The 21,774-nt window shown below is 41.3% G+C and overlaps 6 protein-coding genes across 9 annotated transcripts in view; 3 read left to right on the forward strand and 3 right to left on the reverse strand.

The window, feature by feature from the left end:
* The first annotated feature begins 51 nt into the window (after positions 1-51).
* On the forward strand, positions 52-6,256 carry LOC105836775 (tetratricopeptide repeat protein 36). Its single transcript, XM_012681053.3, has 3 exons — positions 52-3,036; positions 5,114-5,314; positions 5,400-6,256. The coding sequence occupies exons 1-3, from the start codon at positions 2,940-2,942 to the stop codon at positions 5,642-5,644; spliced, it is 543 nt and encodes a 180-aa protein (XP_012536507.1). The 5' UTR covers positions 52-2,939; the 3' UTR covers positions 5,645-6,256.
* LOC105836774 (translocation protein SEC62) lies at positions 5,694-8,525 on the reverse strand. Its single transcript, XM_012681052.3, has 5 exons — positions 8,176-8,525; positions 7,413-7,865; positions 6,980-7,327; positions 6,800-6,900; positions 5,694-6,715 (listed from the first exon to the last, which is right to left on the reverse strand). The coding sequence occupies exons 1-5, from the start codon at positions 8,209-8,211 to the stop codon at positions 6,553-6,555; spliced, it is 1,101 nt and encodes a 366-aa protein (XP_012536506.1). The 5' UTR covers positions 8,212-8,525; the 3' UTR covers positions 5,694-6,552.
* Positions 8,526-8,821: 296 nt separating this feature from the next.
* Positions 8,822-14,131, forward strand: LOC105836773 (suppressor of fused homolog). Of its 2 annotated transcripts, none has more exons than XM_012681050.3 (7): positions 8,822-9,831; positions 10,338-10,430; positions 11,238-11,547; positions 11,707-11,942; positions 12,805-13,026; positions 13,111-13,318; positions 13,482-14,131. In XM_012681050.3, the coding sequence occupies exons 1-7, from the start codon at positions 9,623-9,625 to the stop codon at positions 13,545-13,547; spliced, it is 1,344 nt and encodes a 447-aa protein (XP_012536504.1). In that variant the 5' UTR covers positions 8,822-9,622; the 3' UTR covers positions 13,548-14,131. The 2 variants fall into 2 exon arrangements, with proteins under 2 accessions (XP_012536504.1, XP_028050709.1); XM_028194908.2 differs by lacking the exon at positions 8,822-9,831 and adding an exon at positions 9,950-10,265 and having other exon boundaries at positions 13,482-14,127.
* Positions 13,660-16,005, reverse strand: LOC105836771. The gene is made up of 3 exons (XM_036286918.1): positions 15,745-16,005; positions 15,259-15,441; positions 13,660-14,326 (listed from the first exon to the last, which is right to left on the reverse strand). Exons 1-3 carry the CDS (start codon positions 15,904-15,906, stop codon positions 14,147-14,149), a joined length of 525 nt encoding a protein of 174 aa, XP_036142811.1. The 5' UTR covers positions 15,907-16,005; the 3' UTR covers positions 13,660-14,146.
* A 105-nt stretch (positions 16,006-16,110) lies between these two features.
* Positions 16,111-19,460, reverse strand: LOC105836772. 3 transcript variants are annotated; one of them, XM_028194909.2, is made up of 5 exons: positions 18,579-19,460; positions 17,886-18,403; positions 17,280-17,456; positions 17,057-17,171; positions 16,111-16,573 (listed from the first exon to the last, which is right to left on the reverse strand). In XM_028194909.2, the coding sequence occupies exons 2-5, from the start codon at positions 17,962-17,964 to the stop codon at positions 16,459-16,461; spliced, it is 486 nt and encodes a 161-aa protein (XP_028050710.1). In that variant the 5' UTR covers positions 17,965-18,403; positions 18,579-19,460; the 3' UTR covers positions 16,111-16,458. The 3 variants fall into 3 exon arrangements, with proteins under 3 accessions (XP_028050710.1, XP_012536502.1, XP_036142810.1); XM_012681048.3 differs by having other exon boundaries at positions 17,886-18,239; positions 18,324-19,460; XM_036286917.1 differs by having other exon boundaries at positions 17,886-19,460.
* Positions 19,461-19,708: 248 nt separating this feature from the next.
* LOC105839013 (protein neuralized) overlaps positions 19,709-21,774 on the forward strand; it is a 52,011-nt gene continuing 49,945 nt past the window's right edge. Inside the window, exon 1 of the mRNA XM_036286909.1 lies at positions 19,709-20,379. Coding sequence (XP_036142802.1) covers positions 20,346-20,379 — 34 coding nt within the window. The 5' untranslated portion in view covers positions 19,709-20,345. The remainder of the gene's footprint in view (positions 20,380-21,774) is intronic.

A 21,774-nucleotide genomic window follows, 5' to 3' on the forward strand; every position in this document is an offset into this window, starting at 1 on the left:
CAAAAACGGTTTAAAGAGGTAAAACCACCCTTCAAAGTTGAGACAATTTTTGCGGTTTTTCGATATATCTCGTAAATTAAACAAAATATAAAAAAATGTTTCATACGAAAGTTTTACAGTACCTAAATGTACTTCGCGCTCGTTGTTAAATATTAATTAAGCAGTGATGTATTGCAATATTGGTTTTAGTTGCGCTTTATGTGCGTGGACGCACGGAGAGCGCGGCGCGCATTATTCGAAAACATTTATTAGGCCGGCCAAGGCCGAAAGCTCGGGAGCCCGTATCCGGGGAAGTCGACGAGAGGAAGGCGTGCACCGCGCGCACGAAAGAGCCGTCTTCTTATAATCATAAATATCGCGTATAAATGCATATAGCGCGATGCTCCATAAATCCGAGTCCCCGTTTGCCGACCGAAAAACGGGTCTGCACGCTCTGCACCGCGAGAGATAGGCGTATGTAATTAAACGTCCGCTGTCCCAATCCGCATTATTATTAGCAGCGACACACACGCCTGTGCCCTCGACTTTTCCAGCGATTCTAGAGATCCGTGATTGTCGAATGAGTCGTGTAACCCAAAGATTTTCTCGAGCTCGTAGAGGTTCCTCACGGTCTCCTCGACATTCGTGGGACGTGTTTGACGCGATGCGGGCCTTCCTTTCACGTAACAATAAAACCTCCGTGGCGACGGGAGGAGGAAGGATGGGAAGAAGGCATAAGGGGCCCCGCACGGGTAAACTCGCTGCCCGCGTGTCTACGCGCGCTCACGACGGGCTAACGATATTTATTATACGTCGGCGATGAATTATGGGCCGTTAAGCCCGCCGTCGTGACGGGACGGGCCCTACGGCCCCGCGTAGCGAGCTGGCATCGCCACTGCGCGCCAGTCCGGCCCGGAGGAAAAACGCGCGGGACGGCCGCGCCGCGCGGCGCGAAATGAAATATTTATTCCATTTACGAGACGCGCACAGCCCGTATTGTAATGCGCTGAACCCCGCGCTGCGCTTTCGCGGTCCGCCGCCGTTCGTCGAGTTATCGCGATATTGCGTCCGCGAAGGTGGCTGCTGCGAGAGTGGCTGTCTCTCCCTCCTCCCTGTCCGATTATCGCGCCACGATTCGCCTCTCCCGTCTCGCTGTTGTTCATTTTCGAATCACCCTCGAATTTTTCATGAATCACATAATCTATGACATAATTAATTGTAAAGTTTTTTTTTTTTTATAAATATTGTTTGCTGTCTGTGGGGCAGCCGAAGTGCAAAAAGAAAAAAAATCCGAGCAGCGTACGCACAGTGATAAGACAAATCGTTTGGTACAAATAAATACGTTATTAGTATTATCAAATAACTATTTTAATATTTAATTTATTTAAATCAAGTAATGTTTTCTCAAGGATTTAGAATATGTTTTGAATAAATTTCTTACTTATGACGACCTTGCAATAGATTTGCGGATATACGAAGTTATGAATTATTTAAAGTAAGTGATACTTATTTAATTCAAGTACACATTGTCCCACGTGTGCACAGAAGTTCATTTTAAGTCAATCTTAGTAAATCTCGTTTCAAGTAAATAATGAGATTCCAAGGCTATTTCATCAAGGAGATATTTTTTACAAAGATAACTGTTACTTAAAAAAAAAAAAAGAAAATTAAAAAATGAGAAATTGTTTTTCTTAGCACAAGAAAAAATTTTTCTGTATATAATCTTGTTAGTTTCTGTTTGACAAGAGATCACCGACAATTACACGAAGCATGTGAATTACTCGAAGCACAAGTCTATACGTGGCCCCGCGAGGAACGAAGGGAGGCAATGTCTCACGATCGCGGGTCACTTTCGAGGCACCCTGGAACGGACGGTCCAGTTCGTGGAGCTCGGATGGCCGCGATGCTCCGCGCGGTTTCCGCGACGAGGAAAACCCCTCGATGAGCTTTTCCGCTTCCTTCGCGGGTCGCTCTACTCGTGGGAAAGCGCGCGTAAGGACGACAAGACCGTTTAACAGGCCCCTGTAACGGGTAACGGTAACGGCGGTGGAGTCGCGGGGAATCGCGAAAGAAAAGAAAAAATCGCGCGCGCTTCAAGCCATCGCGAGCGAGAACGCGCGCGCGTGGCTAATGACGGAGAAACGGGACCCGCGTTGGTGTCCCGCGGTTAATTTTCGAAAACCGGCTCCGGCGCGAGTCGCTTCCCGGCCGCGACGTACGCGCGGTTACGCCCGTCCCGTCGAATAATATCCGCCGCCTCAAAGAGACGATCCGCGGGAGATGTAGCAATTGAACCGTCCAGCTGGCTCTTTCTCCGCCTCGCTCGCCCTCGCGTATAACGTCGACGGGCATAATTTATTCCCGGGATTCCCGAAATTAATGGCATCTCGCGACGAGTCCCCCGCTCGGCTGGACGCTCACGGTTTTTATAATGGCGTAACGAGTTGCGCGCGGACTCGTCTCCAATAAGATAATTAGAAGTCAAATGTTAATTTAAATGAATTAATCATGATTAGGAGCCGGCCGATGGGATTTTTGTCCCTTCGGCGATGCGGTCGTTAACCACGCGTGGCTTCGTGTGTGAGCGTGGCATTCCTGAAAATCCTTGCGCGAGGATTTATTGATACGCTCAATGCCGGCTTCCTCGTGCCGGAATCAATTGGAATTGATACTCGTTCTCGCGCCGCTTGACACTTGCGTAATCGGCCAAGTGGTCGAGCCGCGACCACTGGGAAATGTATATGATCCCGCGTCGCGACGTGCGCGTAAAAAAAAAAAAAGTAAACTTCCCTGGCACTAATCCGATACGCCAGTTTACATTCAGGTGACATTCCGGATCTATCGGGATTAATCTATTACGCAACGCGATTAACTCACGACGGACGGAGATAAACAGAAACGGGTTTCCGTTGCGCGCGATCGAAACGTCGGGGATTTGACGAAAGAATTCAGTCGACATCATGGAGAGCCTGAGCGAAGGTGATAAGGCTGTCTTGAAGACGATATTCGACCCGTTTCAGTCCGACTTTCCAGGCCTTCCGGTTTCCCAGGAAGTCGGTACGTGGCCAAGTAACATAGCGTAATATAGCGCGCAGTTACTAAAATCCTTAATATAATATCTATCAGATCGTTTAAAACAACGAACTTCCTTTTTACGATAAAAGTGTCATAGAGAAAGGTAGTTGATTCGACGTAACACTTGGTTTTTTAATATTTCTTAAGCAAAAATTAAAACTTTGAAAAGACAAACACAAATTAAAAAGTGTTTTCTATCTAATGATGTAGTATTATAATATAATTTTGAATTTTATTATCAAGTTTTTCGTATAATATAAAAAAGGTGAGTCTCTAACAAAATGAGTTTTAAAACCGACAAAGCATGCAGTAATGCTCTTTTTTTTATCTTTGAATTATTTTTTATTTTTTTAATTACCTAAACAGATCATGTTTCTATTACTATTAACAAAATAATGTTTAGGTTCCGAAAAATAAGGTAATGTCTCCTTAAGAAATCTATTTACATGAGGTATTGGCAACTTTCTTCTAATAAATTCAATATTACTCCGATCAGTTATATTTATAATTAATTTGTTATAAATTATATGCTTATATGTTTATAACCGTGGATAAAAATAAGTATCTTTACACTTAAAGTCTCTTAAAGTGTGCAGATTTAAGAGTGAAGATTTAAATCTGAAAGGATAATAATATGGATGGCGATCCTTTGTAATTCTGGTGTAACTCCGCCGCGCGCGATTTAAAGCCGAGATTGCCATTCAATCTTAATGACGGTGTAGTCGAGACACTTGTTGCACTAGTTGGACACGATTCAAACCGCAGGCACCTCTCAGATCGCTCGAAAAATCCGCGGGCGCTTAAAACCCGTGGGTAACCGCATTCGTCTGGCGTGAGTATGTTCCGGCGCGAGTCAACTCTCACGCGAGACATTCAGATCGTCATGAATATGCAAGGAACCGCGCGATGCAATAACAGATAAAGTTTCTTGTTGTATCCTCAAGGCTACGGTCTGCGGAGTGAATAAAATTACATACGAAAAATTCCACGTTGCCACCCAGACTTTTTGTAAACTGCGTACCAAATAAATTAAACACGGGCACTCACAAATAACTGTGTAATTGCGTTTTTTTATTTTCTCTTAAATGTAATTATGTATTTTTTTTTATACTAATTAATTTAATTGTTACTCTGTAAAAGCATAAAAGTAAGGTGTCAAAAAATTAATATTTTACGAGATAAATATTTAGATACACTGGATTGTAGCACGTATTCATTCGATGTTTCTGCCAAAAGATAATGTTGTGGACAGTGATTCATCTACTACTATTCAATTATTTTAAATATGTACTATTCTAAATCACATTAAAAAAATTTTTTGATTAAATTTGATGTAGTGCTAGTTGTACGTAATTTGAAGATGGTGGGAAATAAGACGCATCTGATCTTTCTATTACCACAAAGATAAGAACGCAGCGCAAAAAAAGCAAACCGCAAACGTAAAAAGATGCTAACCGCATCTCCATTTGCAACTTGCTGCTAAAGCGCAACGAAAGTCAACTTTTCAAACGAATAATAAGAGAAGAAAAATGGATCATTTGCAACAATATTGGGTAAAAAAAAAATCCTGGGACAAACAAAGCGGATCGCCAATTACGAAGAAAGTCGTGTGAGAAAGGAATAGAAAAAAAAACGTCTGGAAAAATCGAACAAATACTTATTATAATCTAATTATAATCTTTTTTATTTTGTGCCAAAATAAAGGGGAAAATATTCGTAAACTATCGTGACTTAATTAAATAACGATATATTAATACTTTTTATATTTGGAATAATTTAAAAAATGTATGTATTATGTAAAAGAAATTATTTGGTGCCATTTAAAAAATATCAACAATATATTACACCAAAATGAATAAAACAAAATTTTTACAATATATATTATATATTCACTTCTAAATTATGAAATTTTTGACATTTTTTTTCTGAAATGGAAGGTAATAAATATTGAAATTGACACATTTGAGATGCATAACTATAAAGGGAGAATTCTGTGTAAATATATACATATACATATGACCTATCATAACACACATATATTTTTCAATGTTCTATTAAGGAGAGACGACGGACGTCTTTGAGGAGGATTGTTTAGAACAAAGTGTACTAGACATCGTAAAAAAGGCAATAATCTGCGCGGAAGCAAAGAACTTCGATGAATCTTTTCAGCTTTTTGATGAGGCATTAAAGCAGATACCTGAATCACCGGCGATCTTAAATGACAGAGCGCAAGCGTTACGCCTGGCGAATCGAGATGAAGGTACTTTTAGTTATGATTTTGAATGTTTCTATAAAATTTTACAAGAGAGAACTATAACTCGATTATCCTACAAATTGTCATTCAGAGGCGTTGAAGGATCTACATTTAGCGGTGGAATTAAGCGGAGGAAAAGGAAGAGCGGGCGTCCAGGCACTCTGTCAACGCGGCGCCCTTTACCGTTGGATGGAGCAGGACGACAAGGCCAGAGAAGATTTCACTCGTGCTGCCAAGGCTGGCTCGAGTTTCGCTAAATCGCAACTAGTCGCTCTGAATCCCTACGCGGCTATGTGCAACGCGATGCTGCGCAAGATGACGCACATTCACGACTAATCGACTTTAATTTAACGTGGGATTATAGGTCAAAATAGTGACCACTTAATAGATACATAACGTTTTATTTTTATTTCCATGTAGATAAAGTCACGAACGTCCACAAGACCTACAGATCCTGATATAATCATAAAAGTAATAATATAATAATATAGTAATAGTAATAATAATAACAATAATCATTGGAAATTTCACATAAAAATATAAATTATCTGTATTAAACCCGGAATATATATCCATTTGTAAAATCGGGCCTAATTTCTGCTAAAAAGGAACTCGCGCTAAATCGCCAAACAACGAAGAAAACGTCAAGTTCTGTATATACCCGTAAAGATTCCTTCTCTTCCAGCTAAATCAGTTCTCCCTAGGTTCCAAGATTTACATCTAACAGAGAAAGAGAGAGAGACAGAGAGAACTCGGTGCGCATTAATTAACTACATTGTCGGTAGACATTGATCGCATTAAGAGAGATTGAAGACTTCGAACAGTACCCAAAATTTATTCAACAGAAACTGATAACGAAATTACGCCTAATATGATTTCCTCATATTACACACATATGCTCTTGTATAGATATCTATATATGTATAGAATAAAATATGCCTTATATCACGTTTACGCTTTTTTTTTCGAGACAATACTTTACATTCGCCCCGGGGAAATTCTCTCCTTGTAAAAGTCACAAGTGATTTCTCTCACTCGTTTCATGATCGTACTCTTAAATGCAATAAATGTGGAGAATCTGCTACAGTCGGGCTTCTCAGAATCGCGCGTCAAACTTCGACGCTCAGATTAACATACCCGCAAGCATGTATTGATTGTTTCAAATGATGATTAATGCGACAATTAATACAGCTGTTTGCCCCAGCAAACATGAAACAGCTATCTACTGCCGAATTTTCATGCTTCTAAACCATAACGAAATCACGACTTGTATTAGATTTTTCACTTTCCGAACCTTCCTCACTGCCGTCCTCTCCTTCAACCGAATCGGATGAACCTTTCCTCTCTTCGCCGGGTAAAGATAACTCCTCGTTTGACGCTTCCGTTGTTACAGGTTCTCTCTCTTCTCTGAGGACATAAAATACATAGAATTAGAGATACGCATTATTGTTATTTCGAAATATACTATCAAATATAAATCTCTAAACTTACTGAACTAATGGCGCATCCTCGGAATCTGAATCCTTCTCTTTCCTTCTCTTCTTTTTGCTAATCTTCTTGTCGCTGTCCGACGTGGGACCATAATATTCGTACTGTAACAATAAATATTTTTGCATTGAATTTAAATGTTTGTCACTGCAACTGTACAAATAAATGGAGTAAGCTACTAACCTGATATAATGGCCAGAAGGACGCAAAGAAGCCGACGTCGGCCGTCAGGTTGGGTAGCAGCCACAGATGACATCTACCCAGCGTGGGTACCCACAGAAGACAGAATACAATCATTCTAATAATAGCCAGCGCTAATATAAACACGAGGAATCCCGCGGCGGCGACACTTAGGTAGTAAACTCCATGACGGATGGTCAGGGGCCAGAGCGGGAAGAGACAAACTCCTATCGCACCTAAGACTACAAGCGTCCCAAAGAACCAGTAGTACACGGGAATCGGCTCGTACAGCCACACATATGCATCGTTGCAATCCACAAAGTACTGTTCCATGTGCATTTCTAGTCTCACCTGGTAAGAAGCAGATATGTCTCTCATTAGAAAAAGAGGCGAGGGAGGAGAATTTCAAGGATAGAAGTAAAATTTTCGTCCTTACTTTTGGCTTTTTCTTGTGCTCCTTCCGTTCGTCAAACTTCTCCTCGTTCTTCTCATCCTTGGCTACAGCCATGGTTTCTTTGCTCTCCCTGGGCTCTTCCTTGTCTGTACTCTTTTTATCTTCCTTTGTATCCTTGGTTTTCTTCTTAATACCCCGCATTTTGTTGAGCTCCTCTTCCGAGATCACCACCTTCTTGGCTCGGTGAAAGAATTTGTGCCTGAGCATCAGGTCCAGGAACTGAGAGACCTGCTCGCGAGTTTCAAACACTGTGGTCCAAGGTGAGTTGTCTAATAGAGCGTCGATCGCACGCGACCCAGTGAAGTACTCAACAATGTGAGTTCTATCAAACTTGGTCTTCTTCGACGGCACGTTGTTACGGATCCACTTGGCTACCGCATATTCCTCCTTGGACGGTTTGTCCTGGGCGACCTTAGTGTCCAAACTGGCTACTTCCTATTGTCAAAAAGCAACAACAACCGTTAAACAGCTGATTCGAGGGGGTCAAGTGATGGAAGAATGCAGGGAAATATACGAATTCATTTCATTGACATGAAGAGGAAATGCGTAATCCTCCGCGAACGAAAGGATCGCATCTCTGGAAATCTGTCTACGTCAGTGACGGAGCGGCGCTTATCGACGCTGACACGTCTCGCGGATCAACCGATCGCGAGCGACGTCATGCCTCGCGTCGCGTCGACGCAAGACGCTCGCCTAGGGCCGCGTGTCGCGGATGATTCTCGCGGCCCATATGTTTACGGCTTACATCTTTGCGCTTCCTGTTTTTCCTGCGCTCCGCCATGCTGTAAATTCCGTGTCACGCTTGCGCGCACAGATCCGCTGCTGCCGGCCGCCGAAGCTGCTCCGCTGCGAACTGGCATATGCGAACGCGTGAATCCTGAGCGAGCACCGTGTGGCGATGGCACGCGGAAATGAGCCCCTTTGCGTCGTCCACGTTTTATCTCTTCTCCTCCTTCTCCTCCTATGCCGCGTCTCCTTCCCTCTCTACTTCCTTCGCACCTTCTCCCGCGAGATATTCCTCGTTCTCCTTTCGGTTTCGGGGCACCACCAGGTGTTTATTACGATTCGCAGACTGAGAATAACAGTAGCGCCGCTCGGAGAAGAGGTTCAGTGGCGCATCTGGAAAGCTTCTCGAAAGGTCATGGAACCGATGATGACGTGAACGGCGACCGGTCTTCAATGGACCATCGAGGAGAAGGATATATAGCAGGATAAATAACTGAGATTGATGGCATTGTCAATCGTTCGAGTTTCGCCCCGGCCGAATGTTGCCACTTAATGACGAATCTATAATTTTGTGCCCATTTATTTATAATTGTTTATCACCGTTTTATTGTGATTTATAAATATACAATTAAAATATTAATTATACATATTTTGATACTTTTTAAGTAACATATACTATTAATAAACAAAAGGCACGTGCAATAAAATGTACACTTATCTTTTACGTATGCCATTTTTTACAGTTAAAGTTTATATTTAAGTTTTTCTTCTTTCTATGTCTAATTAGTAGCTGTTTTATTTAGTAATATATAAAACCTTTTTTTATTATACGCTCTAAAAATAAATGGAATTTTTCTACTAATACGTATGATAGTAGCGTAATACATAATTTGAAATATATAAGCCCGAATCACGCAAATAGAACAAGATAAAAGAAAATAGATTATGATTTTCATCAATTATAAAATTTAAATGTAATGTAAAAAACATTTAATAACGTATTTATTTATAATAATAAAGCTCACAAATATTTTGCTAACTCACAGTACGTTTGTATAAAACCAGACCTTTCGGTTTAACTTGTCCAGAAATTAGAAAGAGATAAAAAGCAAGATGAATTTTCGAAATTCTATCATCCTAAACAGCACGATGGACCCAGCTGTATGATTGGTAACATTCAACGCCAGCAGATACCGCTGTGCGCGCGTCATTCTCGAGACTCTCGCTTGGGGCGCTCGCCTGCCGAGACTGCCGACCTCTCGTGGCTCTCTCGTCTACGTTCCAGCGTTCCACGCGCCGAGGGCGATCACGCTTTTGTTTGTCAGCGAGGGAGTAAGGTGCTGTTAACCGCTGGTGCGTTTCGGAGCACTGTCGTTGTGGCTGCTGCGTCGCGTTGCGTGCCGTGACCGTTACGCGGTAAACAAAAGCACGTATACCTGGCATACGCCGCGTAACCGGAGGATTTTATGTACGGCGCGAACATGCGCGAGCGCGAGGAGTACTCGAGGTGTTTCCTACCGGGGCAACCGGCGGGCCAGGTCCCGCTGCCACCGCCGCCGTTGCCACCGCCGCCGTCGCCACGGGCTCCGGGTTTAGACGCCCTGCACAGCCTCTGCAAGCAGATCTACCCGAACCAGAGCAACCCGCTGACGGTCACGGCGATCGTGAAATATTGGTAAGAAACCCGACGACGCCGATCGTTCTCGCCGAGGAATGTCGGGAGACTTCCGTTCCGTTTTAACGAGGGGTCACAGGTGGCTCAGGATATTCGGCCTGGTGGCGAGATTGGTAATCCCCCCTGCTAGGTTGTCGATTAATTAATATCGCGCTTACGTCCTCAAGCGTCTCGGTAATTATATGTAATCAATTGCATTTAATTAATTTAATTTACATTAATTGAACTTACATTAAGCTTATTCGATTAACTTTCTCTGCTGCTCTTTTCAATCATTGTGGATTTCCTGTGAGTCGTTACATCAATTTTCTTCTATCGAGTCAACGCACCGAGGTTGTTGTAAGCCGTTACGTACGAGGTACGCCTTTCCGAGGCGTCGGGACCAGGAACTCGGTTTTTCCATTCCTCCTCCCTCGCGAGAAAAAGCGATCACGGTTATATTTAGCCTCCCCTTTTACACACGCAAAACCGGATGTCCTGTCAGCTGACTTGAGTTTTCCCTTTAGGTTAGGAGGACCCGATCCCCTCGACTACATCAGTATGTACGCCAATTCGGGATACCCCGAGCTCGGAGTGCCCCCGCACTGGCACTACATCAGGTAAGAATGTTTACACATAGTGTCAAATGCAAAATTTATGCACGGTATCCCAGATTATGCGATTATAAGTCTGCAATTGAAAGAACAATTACTCCAATTTTATTTAGAGATTTAGATTTTTATTTATAAAATATATATATATTTTTTTATCTCTCCGCATGTGCATTCTAATGTCGTCATTTATAAGACTCGTGTTTGTATTTAATTTAAGACTCGCGTGTTCGTCAAGTTAAGTGGAATACGGCAGATGCGCGATATGTTGTGAGGCGCTACCGACGTTTATTCCTCGGAATGTTTTATCGGAATCTGTGTGCGGAAAGACGAATGATCTTCCGCCAAAGGGTGCGGGGTCCTTTCCCCTTTTTTGTCTTTGTGCCGGCGACCCTCCTCGCTTCTTCAATTTCAGACAGCTGTCCTAATACTCCGCTTCTTCTTCTTCTTCTCTATATATAGAGAGCGCGTAGGGTACAGGAGAAACAAAGTCGTTTAAAGTCGCGGGGAGTCGGAAATAGAAGCGCCGGACTTCCCCTTTTTCGTCTGCGCCGGCTAATAATACTTTGCCATTGACGGAAAGTTTACGTATCTCTTTCGCAGGATATATCTGTCGTTTTTTTTTCTTTCTCTCTTGCCATGTAACGTTTGTTAAAAGTCGTCATTTATTAAAGTCAACGAGATTTTTATGTCTTCCTACACTCGCAAACTAAAAACTCTTTTAAAAAGTCTTTTTAAAAGGAAGAATACCAGAAAAACGTAACGCAGAGACGTTTACTTTTGCGTTAGCTTTACACTCCGTTTGTTTAAATGCAGTTTAGGATTAAGCGATTTACATGGCGACGGCCGACTGCATCCCAAGCCCGGTCCAGGCCGTCCCAGCGGATTCGGATTCGAGTTGACCTTCCGTCTCGCTCGTGAAAGGGACGAGACAACGCCGCCCACGTGGCCGGCAAACGTGATGCAGCAATTGGCCAAATATGTTTTCAATTCCGGGAACACGTTGATGCCGGGCGACCACGTTTCCTGGCACGCTCCGCTGGACGGCGGAAACGGTTGTATCACTCAGATCTTGATGGGACAGGATCCGCAGCTTCCGACGTCGATCTCGACGCCTCACGGTGACGTACGTACAAAGAGTTCAACTCCATATTTATAAAATAAGACGATTTAATTATGTTTAGGCTCCTTGAAATTTAGTTTTAAATTGTGATTTAAAGGGAAAATTTAATTGTGTTTTAATTGAAGATGGATTGTTATTACATTTCTTATTGTATGTAAACAGGTCTCGTTCGTTCAAATCGTCGGCGTTACTTCCGAGGAACTGCAGGCGGCTCAACACTGGAATGGTCTGGGTGTGGTGAACTTGCTGAGAAGCGCCAGGGGCTGCGGCCCATGGCTGGTCACGGACATGAAAAGAATGCATTCCGCTATGGAGGACGATCCCACTATAGCGGAGAAGATACAGTGTGGCATCGAGAGAGACGGGTCGAATACTAGCGGCGTGTCAGCCAAATGTTGGTAAGTGATGACAACTTGATGACTAATCGATAGAAACCGCACCATACCAATTGGAATTGAATTTATTAGGATTAAGAAGACTTATTTAAGACTAGCTATGCCCTGTCACGCGTTGCTGTGGCTCTCTGTTCTTATGCTACGTTTTTTTCAAATTTTCTTTGCTTTCGTTGTTTAACTTTCAAGAGCCTTGCTTTACTGTTGCTCTTTTTATTTTATTTTTGAATAAGCATTTATCTATCTTTAATAAATCTAATATTCATTCATTCACGTACTTCTAACTTTTTTTTCTAAAAGCTGCCATGGATTTAGAAATCCATTCAAAAGACTGTTTTAAATAAGTTCCTTTTTTTCAATAAAATAACAGTCATCTTTATTTTTCTTAATTTTTTACTTTAATTTAAACACAATAGAAACATTCTTCGCCTCTGCCGGTCTCTCCCGGTCTCTCCCGGTCTCTCCCTGTCTCTCCCGGTCTCTCCCCGTTTCTCCCCGTCACTCCCGGTCTCTCCCCGTCTCTCCTGGTCTCTCCCCGTCTCTCTGCGTCTCTCCCCGTCTCTCCCGGTCTCTCCTCGTCTCTCCCCGTCTCTCCCGGTCTCTCCCCGTCTCTCCCAGTCTCTCCCGGTCTCTCCCCGTCTCTCCCGTCTCTCCCCGTCTGTCCCGGTCTCTCCCCGTCTCTCCTGGTCACTCCTCGTCTCTCCCCGTCTCTCCCGGTCTCTCTCCGTCTCTTCCTGTCTCTCCCCGTCTCTCCCAGTCTCTCCCGGTCTCTCCCCGTCTCTCCCGGTCTCTCTCCAAATTGGAATTGAATTTATTAGGATTAAGAAGACTTATTTAAGATTGTAGCTTTATACATTTGTGAATGTAGGTGGGTGCAAATAACAAACGACAGGAGCGCGGAGAGATACAGGGAGAAAAGGAACGATTCCGATGATGAGGAGGATGTGAAGCCGATCGTGAAAACGGAGAGGCTGTCGCCGTGCGAGCAGCAGGACGCTAACGTCTCTGACGAAAATAGTATTAGAACCCTGTCCGGACTACACTTAACGTTCAACCTTGAAGCTGGCTCGCTATTGCCGCTGGCGATAAAGTTAGTTCGGACAGAAATGGCATTTGTATGACAGCGTTGCAACGACGACGTCCAATGAATAATGCAATATTTTTTACATCGCAGAGGCCGCGTGATGCATGGAAGGCATTTCACGTTCAAATCCATACTGTCCCATTCGGCCGTAACGATAGTCGCGCCATCGGTCACAGGTACCTTTGTGACCAAAGATAAGCCGTATGTCGTTCAAGGGCCATGGCTGCAGGTACTCCTTTCGGAAGAGCTGTCTGAGAAGATGGCTGAGGAATTCCAAGTTCTAAACACCCCAGATAAGGTAACGCATTGCATTTATTAAAACGAGATTGCATTTATTAAAACGATGATAGCGTAAGAAGCTTCGTCCAATTATTTCAGAATCTAAAAATATCCTCAGTCCTACTGTTAATGCTGAGTTTGCTGAATATTTTATATGTATGTCTTAATATATCTTATTACAGATTCAATTGCCAAAGACGTTTTCTTGGCCGGAACATAATTTAGTTATCACCATCATTAATGATTAAAACTATTCAACGCGTGAACCGTTGATCCAACTCTCGCGAGCCACGAAGATCATTCTCCATACCGTTTCATATAGTATATTTAAGTTAACGATAGGACAACGAAAGTATTATCGAGCCTCGATTCTTTTTATTTATAACTACGTTTTCCATGACTCTTTAGCGTAAAGTTTTATAATTTATAAATGTTATTTTACGCATTAGAGATTTAAGAGATTTGAATCGTTCATCAATGTGCGAAAGCAGAGATTTGCGCACGTTCTTAAATGCGATTTTAAAAATACCAGCAATGTATTTTTCTATATATAAACGTCTCTCTTTTACAAATTGATGCCTGATTACATATACGTGAAAAATTTCTGCAACACTTACCAAGTTTAAATTGATAATATTGTTATTACAATATATAAAAATGGCATAATATAATAAAGTGTCGCAAATTTTTTACGTATATGTTACTATGTACATAAATATGATAAATTATATGCTATTTTACGACGAAATTTGATATGCGCCTTACACATTGTTATAGATAATAAACGTTTATGTAAATACCTTATAAAGATATTTGTACTTTACAAAGGAAACCTTACATAATTGTATTAATTTTTCTTTTGTGAGACTGACCGATATCGCCTCCTATTTCGTTGCTTTGATCGCCTTCTCGTTTTTCTCGCCGGAAGACACGCATCCTGGCAGTGGCTCCTTGCTGTCAGATTATTATTATTGTCGATTTGCGTCACGCGTTGCCCAAACATATCGAACAGCTTCGCGTGGGGATTCTGAAGTATCGACATGACATTGAAATCAATCGCACATGTCAACGCGTCGAAAGAGTCGTTATTTTGACGTAAAAGTGAAAAATCACGGTACAAATTTTGACATTTGAAATCGCGGTGAGAAATTCTACTTTTTCATATATGATGATCGCAGCAACGGATCTACTTTCCTTGCACGCTGACGATGAAATCATCTTTCTGTCGGGTGAGTTTTGCATTATTTATGCGCAAAATATTAAAAATAAGCAATTTAAAAAGTCATTAAATATCTGCGTTAAGAGAACATTTAACGTTTCTTTTTGTCGGATCAAAAACCAGATAATGCACCATGCGACTACGCACGGATTTCTAGATCGCGATCAGTATATTAGTCGCAAAAGTAGTCTACAAAGTAATTTACCTGGTTTTTGCACCGTAGCCTTCCATGTCACACGCCGGGGATATTCCTTACGAGACACGCGCATGAACGATTTAAAGTACCCGCACTTCGCCTTGTTCGACAGTTCTAGAAAGCAACCAGCACAATTTGCAGGCCGTCGCACAGTAGTGACAGCAACGGGGAACAGTACTAGCCAGAACGGGACATATTCGCAATGTTACATTTTATTTTTAAAAAATATGAAAGTTATTATATAAACAAGGATAAAACTTGGAAAAAATTTCTTGTTTACTTATTTTAAATGCGAGAAGGTGTTCCGTTTTGACCTCCTGTTTTTGATCAAGAGGGAATGGGATTATTCTTTAAAACTTTGATTCTCTAAAATTTGAGTACTTTAAAAACTTGATAATTTTTTAATGTACTTTCTGTAGAATTCAAGGCTTATAAGCGCGGTTGTTTACTAATTCGCGAGTAACTCTTAACCCTTCGGATTATCGGGTGTGAATTGCCGTTCGTTGTTGATAATAACGATTATCACGAGATACTTTGTACGTACTCTTTTGAGAAGATCCATGAACATCTTAATGGCTCCGATGCACAAAGCAACGACGATACAGGCGGAGACAAAGTCCTCGACGTCATCGCAGCTGATGCTGCTAACGATGTTAACGATCCCGCGGAAAACATTGACGAATGTCTGCATCGCGTCAATGCATAAATCCCTAAAGAAGCTGATTACCTAAAAATTTAATTACTACTTGCAATAATCGCTCGCTGATTCATAAAATTTTCCTCAAGGAAAAAAATATATCCATGTACATAAATATCTATTATTTTCATATTTTTGATTACTTAAAACAAATCAAAAAACGCATCTTCAATTTTAATTAAAATTATTTGAGTGTCTTGAAATGTTTTAATTGTGAAGAAATTGTGTCAAAAATTTTAAGTTAAAAATATTTATTTCCTTAATCTTTATTTTTTGAATCGACGGATCCAATGTATTTGATGACATTATAATATCGTATGAGCGCATCGTCACCTGAAATATTAATTTCACCGTCACGAGTATTAGTTCAATTAGCCTCGTTAAGCAGTCGAGTATGATAATCAGGATAAGTTCGAGGGTCTCCCAAAGCCAACAGGCGACTCGCCAGATGAGGTTTACAAATTGATCGGAGACGCTGGTTATTCGGTTTTTCATGGTCGGTCATTGCTGTTAAAATTTACACTTTTGCCGTAGAAATTTTACAAATCGAAACTGAAATAGTCGCGTCGATCATCCGAAATAAAGAAAGAGAAGTCTGAACGAAACAAAAACCAACGGAACTTAATTATCGCACTGTCTGAAATTGCCCGCATATACCTTACGAGAAAAGGAGGCAAAGATTGCAAAGGAGATAGTTCGTTTAACAATTTCAAGATATGCTTTATTGATATGAAGCTATAATTATAATCAACGGTATTGCACATATAGCCATGCAGTGATAGCGAGAATAAATGACGCGTGGATTGTTGCTTGACGATAATTAGACTATAGATTTATTAATATTAATCTGGCAGTATATTCACTATGTGGTCTGCTTGATATATCGTAAGATTTAATAATAAAGATTTAATAACAAAGATTTAATAACAAAAATAATCGTTAATATCCACTTTAATATCCACTACGCAATGCCCGCTGTTGTAATCTCTCAGTCGTCGTTTAGATTATCCCGTTTCTCAAAGCGACGTCTGATCGCATTTGCACGGATCACGCGAGTCCCGCGAGAATTGGCAACACGAGGGCGATCAGCGGCGCGAGATTTCTCGATGATGCATTGCACGCGTCCGCATCGCTACAAGATTGCACACACCCACGCACGTACCTACAAGATGTTCGTCAATGTTTAAAAATAATTAACAATTTCTGCGCAAGGAAAAAAAATCTACTGCTAAGAAAAGCGATTACTTAATTTTTTTTTTTCAATATAATTATCTTTAACAAAGAATATTTTCTCCATGACAATCTTAATATACACTTATTGCAAATTTAAAAAACTTATTATCACGTACTTAAAAAGAAGTGTATATTTTTAAAAAATATAAAATTTTTATAGAAAAAGTTAGAATGACGGAAGAAAATAAATTTTTGTTTGAACTTAATATTTTTGATTGAAGTATTACTTAAATTACTAAAATTGCAAATATATTTTGAATAAATTTAATTTATATAATAAATATTTATAAAATATTTAAAGCAATTAATATTTACTCGAGTAATTTATTCGAGTAATTTACGGTATATATTTTTCTATGTGCATTTCCAGTCTCTTCGTTCGGTTTTTATTAGCGAAATTAGTTTATCTTACTTGTCATCAAAGTAGAAACCACCGCAGTGGGACATTCTGATAATCTCGGAGTCCGTTGTTAGGGTTCCGCTGTCCAACGCGCAGCCTCTCACCATCAGGGTTTGACCGGATTCATCTAATCAAGCCAATTAACAGTGCAATGTGTTTGTGAGACTTTTCGGTCGACTGTGAGATAAAGATATGAAAAGACAAATGAAACTATTAATATTGTAAATTGGTTTACCATACACGCCGGCAATCTTAAGACAAGCGGACGCTGGAAAGAGCCCGTCCCGGCCTTTTCTACCCCCCAAGCAGGGCGACTCCAAGAAAGCGCGGCTCCCGTTGTTGTGAAATGGGTCATCGCAGGGTTTGTTGCTGCCATCGATCGAGACACACTTGAAACAGTCGATGGCACACCCTGCGGAAGAGGAAAGTCGCCGATTGATCGTGAGGCGGAACGAAAAAGAGCGCGACAAATAAATCTTCTTTCGGAGGCCCGATGTCTCCCGACGTAATTTGGAACATCTCGTTTGAACGAGCGTTTTGTTCCAAATACAAAATTACACCTGCCAATATACTTAATTGCTATGACAAGAAGCGAGGGTGTTAAGAGTTTCTATGTTTACATGGTCGACACGTCAGTCTCGGAGCTCGAGTGGCACCAAAGCGAACTATTTTTACGTAAAACAGCGTAAACTATACACGACCTGTCCTCGAAAGCAATGTGGTGCAATCCGGTTATCGATCTTGCTCGCGCGAGATTCGTAGATAGCCGATCGTATCCCACTTTTGATCTCGATATCGGGAAAGAGCTATACTTCTCCCAAGATCGCGACTGATCATCTACCTCTTTGGAAGAAGGCGAGGACGGCGAGCGCGAGGCAAACGATCCGGGGATTCCCTACGTTCATGCTTCGGCGATTCATGCAGGCGTTCGTTCCCAGTGGAATCGCTCTCGTCGACGTCAGCTTCTACATCCCGGGTGATTCCAAGCGGATTCCGCGCCGGCGACCATCTCAGTCTCGACGTTGTCCCCGAATTGTTCCTCGATCGTTCGACGTTGATGCGATCGTCATCGAAGATGATAATCTACCGGACGCCGTGAGTGACACTGGCCAGACGACTCTCCCGATCACAGCTCCCCGTCGATGTTGGTCGCGTTTCGATACACTGTGTTTTGACGTCCGGTTGCCAAGGGGATCTACGGTTCGCAGTCAGGGTAGACCTCGATCTCATCGTCATCGAAGATTTAAGTGTTGTTATGTGATTGTCAAATAATACTAACGTAGTCTGATTAATTCTAATGAAGATTTATCACTGATAAACTTTAACTCTTCTTGAACGCACAGCAGTGGTTAAACTTCGCTAAAATACCAATATATCGTAAAAAGAATGAAGGTAGAAAAAACGAAGCGAAAAGAAACACTAGAGCGCATACGCAGTGGTGCAACCAATGTAAACGAGAAGGAGAGAGATATTCATTTCGTTAAATTCTCATGCAAATTACAAGGAAAACGGAACTGGTACAATGTTATCTTACAGCATTAATTAAGAGTGATCGATTTTACTCGAGGATCTTCATCGTCGCCAACCAGCGACAAGGATCAATAAGACCTTATTTGTCGTCGTTATCGTCCGGAGACCGTGCGAAGACATACCGCGAGGACGGGCTCGACCTGGTCTTTATACGCCATCCTGCATGCTCCTCATACGGTCCCACCCTGGATCACGTATGTGCGACACGCGAATAGTGGGTGCAGTTAGGATTTATGAGGGATGATAGCGCGAAAAAATATATCACGATTCGTGATTCCTCGTTCATTTATTTCGCTGTACTTTTACGGTTTATCTACAGTGTGCCAAACTGTCCGATGCCTGCAAGGTGCCAGGAGGATCTAAGCACACAAGTGACCTCGTATGTTTCCATTTCTTCCCGGTAAGGCTAAGCTCAATAGCAAAATAGAACATATGAGAGGAATGCAGGAAACTTTTTAAGGTCTTAAATTTAAAGCCAAATAATGTAGTGTCATATAAAACTTACTATATAAAAATGACGCTAATTCAAGTGTGGTTAAATAGTTGTTCGAAACAATTAGAAGATTCGTTCTTTTAAAGAAGAAACGCGACCTATTGTTTAGAAAATTGAATTAAATGTTTATCATTTATAAAAGCAAAATTTCGCATTGAAAGAAGAAATATGTCAAGTTAAAAATATCTATTGGGATTAGATTTGGATAATCTTTTTATTATCTGAAAATGCAATGTATAATATAACCCATCCCCCCTTTTCAAGACTTTTTGTATTAAAAAATTACAATATTAAATATCCGCTAAATATATTTAGTACATAATTGAAATGTATATATAATATCGGTAATGTTTCATTTATACATAATTGTATAATTATATCATTGAATGTTAATATTAAGAATCAATTAAATTTGTATAGGTGCTTTATGCACATTTCATTAAAAGATTACAAAAATAATGTTTACAAAATAATGACATAACTACCACTTTATTATAAATGTCCAAATTTACATATTTCTTTCTTTCGTAAAATATACGTCATAAATTATATACGTATTGATATTAAAAAAAAAAATTAATTATCTTTCTATATTAAAAGTATGAAGGTACTAAAAGTTCATTACGTAGCAATTCTGTGAGGCTATCGTAAAGGTATATAGAAGAAAAATCGATAGAGTTTAGCTGGCGAAATCCAAAGAACAAATTACAAGCATCTCCGCATCGGGGGATGCGGCGAGAATATTCGCGGAAAAACGCGGCCGGTATCCAGCACTCGCCGCGGCGCATACACCTGCATCAACATCACGAGAGAGAGAATCAATTTCAGCGCTGCGGCACCGCCGCGTGCGCCGCGCCGCGTGCGGCGCGACGCGGTTCAAAGCGGCGCGCTAATTGGCGCGCATGCGCGCCACCGCCGCCGGGCCAATCACCTCGCGCGGCGTTCGTGACCGCCGGCGGCGCGGCGGAGCGAGAGAGCGACGAGAGTGCGGCGGTCGTCCGCCTTGCCGCTGCGTAGCGACACCGCGAATGCCAACGGATGTACGATGCATCGTAATTGACAGCGACTCTCGCCGCCCGCTGTTGCCGTCGCCGCCGCCGCCGCCGCCGCCGCCGTCGCGAAAGATGTGTTCGTTTCACGCGCGCTCATGCGACCGCTTTTTCACGTGAGCTCGCGTCCGCCCCCCGAGCACCGCCGCCCTACGATCCGACACAATTGTCTGCTGCCGTTGCTGCCGCCGTTGCCGCTGTCGCTGCCGCCGGGCTGACAACGACGACGATGGGCCAGTCGTCGAGCAACACCGGGCACAGCGGTGAGTCCCCCCCTCGCATCATGACGCTCTTCTTGCAACGGCGATCGCGTGCCGCACGCCGGTCCGCACCGCCTCTTTTCACGCGCGCGCTTGTCATGTGTCGACCGTGACAGCGATCGGCTACCGCGACGGTCCGTAGCCAACGTCCGGCGACGCGACGACGATTACCCGGGGCACCTGGACCCCCTCGCTGCGCGGAATTTCCCCCTCGAGGAGGTTATGTTCGGATCTATTGGAACGTAGCCTGAATGTATCTCTAGCTATCTCTTTCCGTCCGCCAGCGCGCTAATTAGCGCGAGATGAATCGCCTTTCGGGGGGATTTTCCCCTCGGGAAAACAAACAAAATTTTTAGATTTGATGATACAGCGTAATGGCGATTATTCGACAATAGTGAAACGGGAAATTTGTTTAAATATCTTAATATTTTAACACTAATGAACTTGCGCAAAATTTTTGTGAATCATTGTAATTTTTATTTATTAATATAAAAAAAAAACAGCTATTCGCTATCTGATAAAAAAAGACGTATTTTTTCGACATTAATATATTTTTGGACAATAATTCAATAACTAATAAGGCTTATTTGAAAAAGTTTTTTGTATTTTGATAATAATTAAATCAACAAGTTAAACAATAAATTTTTTTTTATTACTGTTATTATTATCAATCAATTTTATCAGTATTATAAAAACTAAATGAAAAAAAACACATAAGTAGTCGCTACTTGATCCACGGTTATTACATTAAACGTCCGCATCTAGCGAACGTCATGCGCTGACTGAGCGCGCGAGCAGAAAAGGGTTATGTTTATTTGAAGTACATAGGATTGTTGTAAATAGGCAAGTTGTTATAATAAAGGAATAAAGATAAATATTTTCTGACGGATCACTTTACCAATAGAAGTTCTTAAGTATTAAAAATTTAACAATGTTTTCCCTTCTAACGGAAATGATAATCAAATTGTAAAATGTAAATGCGCTCGATTAGTTAGCGACATTTTAATGCATGAAAACAACCGCTTAATAACGCTTGGTAATGTGCTTGCGACACATTTGAGTGAATTTTTTTATTAATAATTTTTTTTTCTTAAACGTTTATTTTATTAACGCAAAGTAATATATCAGCATTTGATCAAGATAAATGATTAAAATGTGTACATTTTAATTTATTTTATACTACCAACATATGATATATCGTCAGACACGTTGGAGTTTTTTAAATAAGAGTTTGGATATTGTTCGCCAATTTTAAATTAATTATGATGCGTTTTTAAAAAAACGCCTATGTTGGTGTTAAGTATCTATATATTTTATTAATAAAAATGAATTTAATTCAATTATTCAATTATTTAATTATTATCAATACTGCAATAATATTAAGATTTATGAACTAAA

The sequence above is a fragment of the Monomorium pharaonis genome, chromosome 5 (assembly GCF_013373865.1).
Source record: "Monomorium pharaonis isolate MP-MQ-018 chromosome 5, ASM1337386v2, whole genome shotgun sequence".
Classification (NCBI taxonomy): domain Eukaryota; kingdom Metazoa; phylum Arthropoda; class Insecta; order Hymenoptera; family Formicidae; genus Monomorium; species Monomorium pharaonis.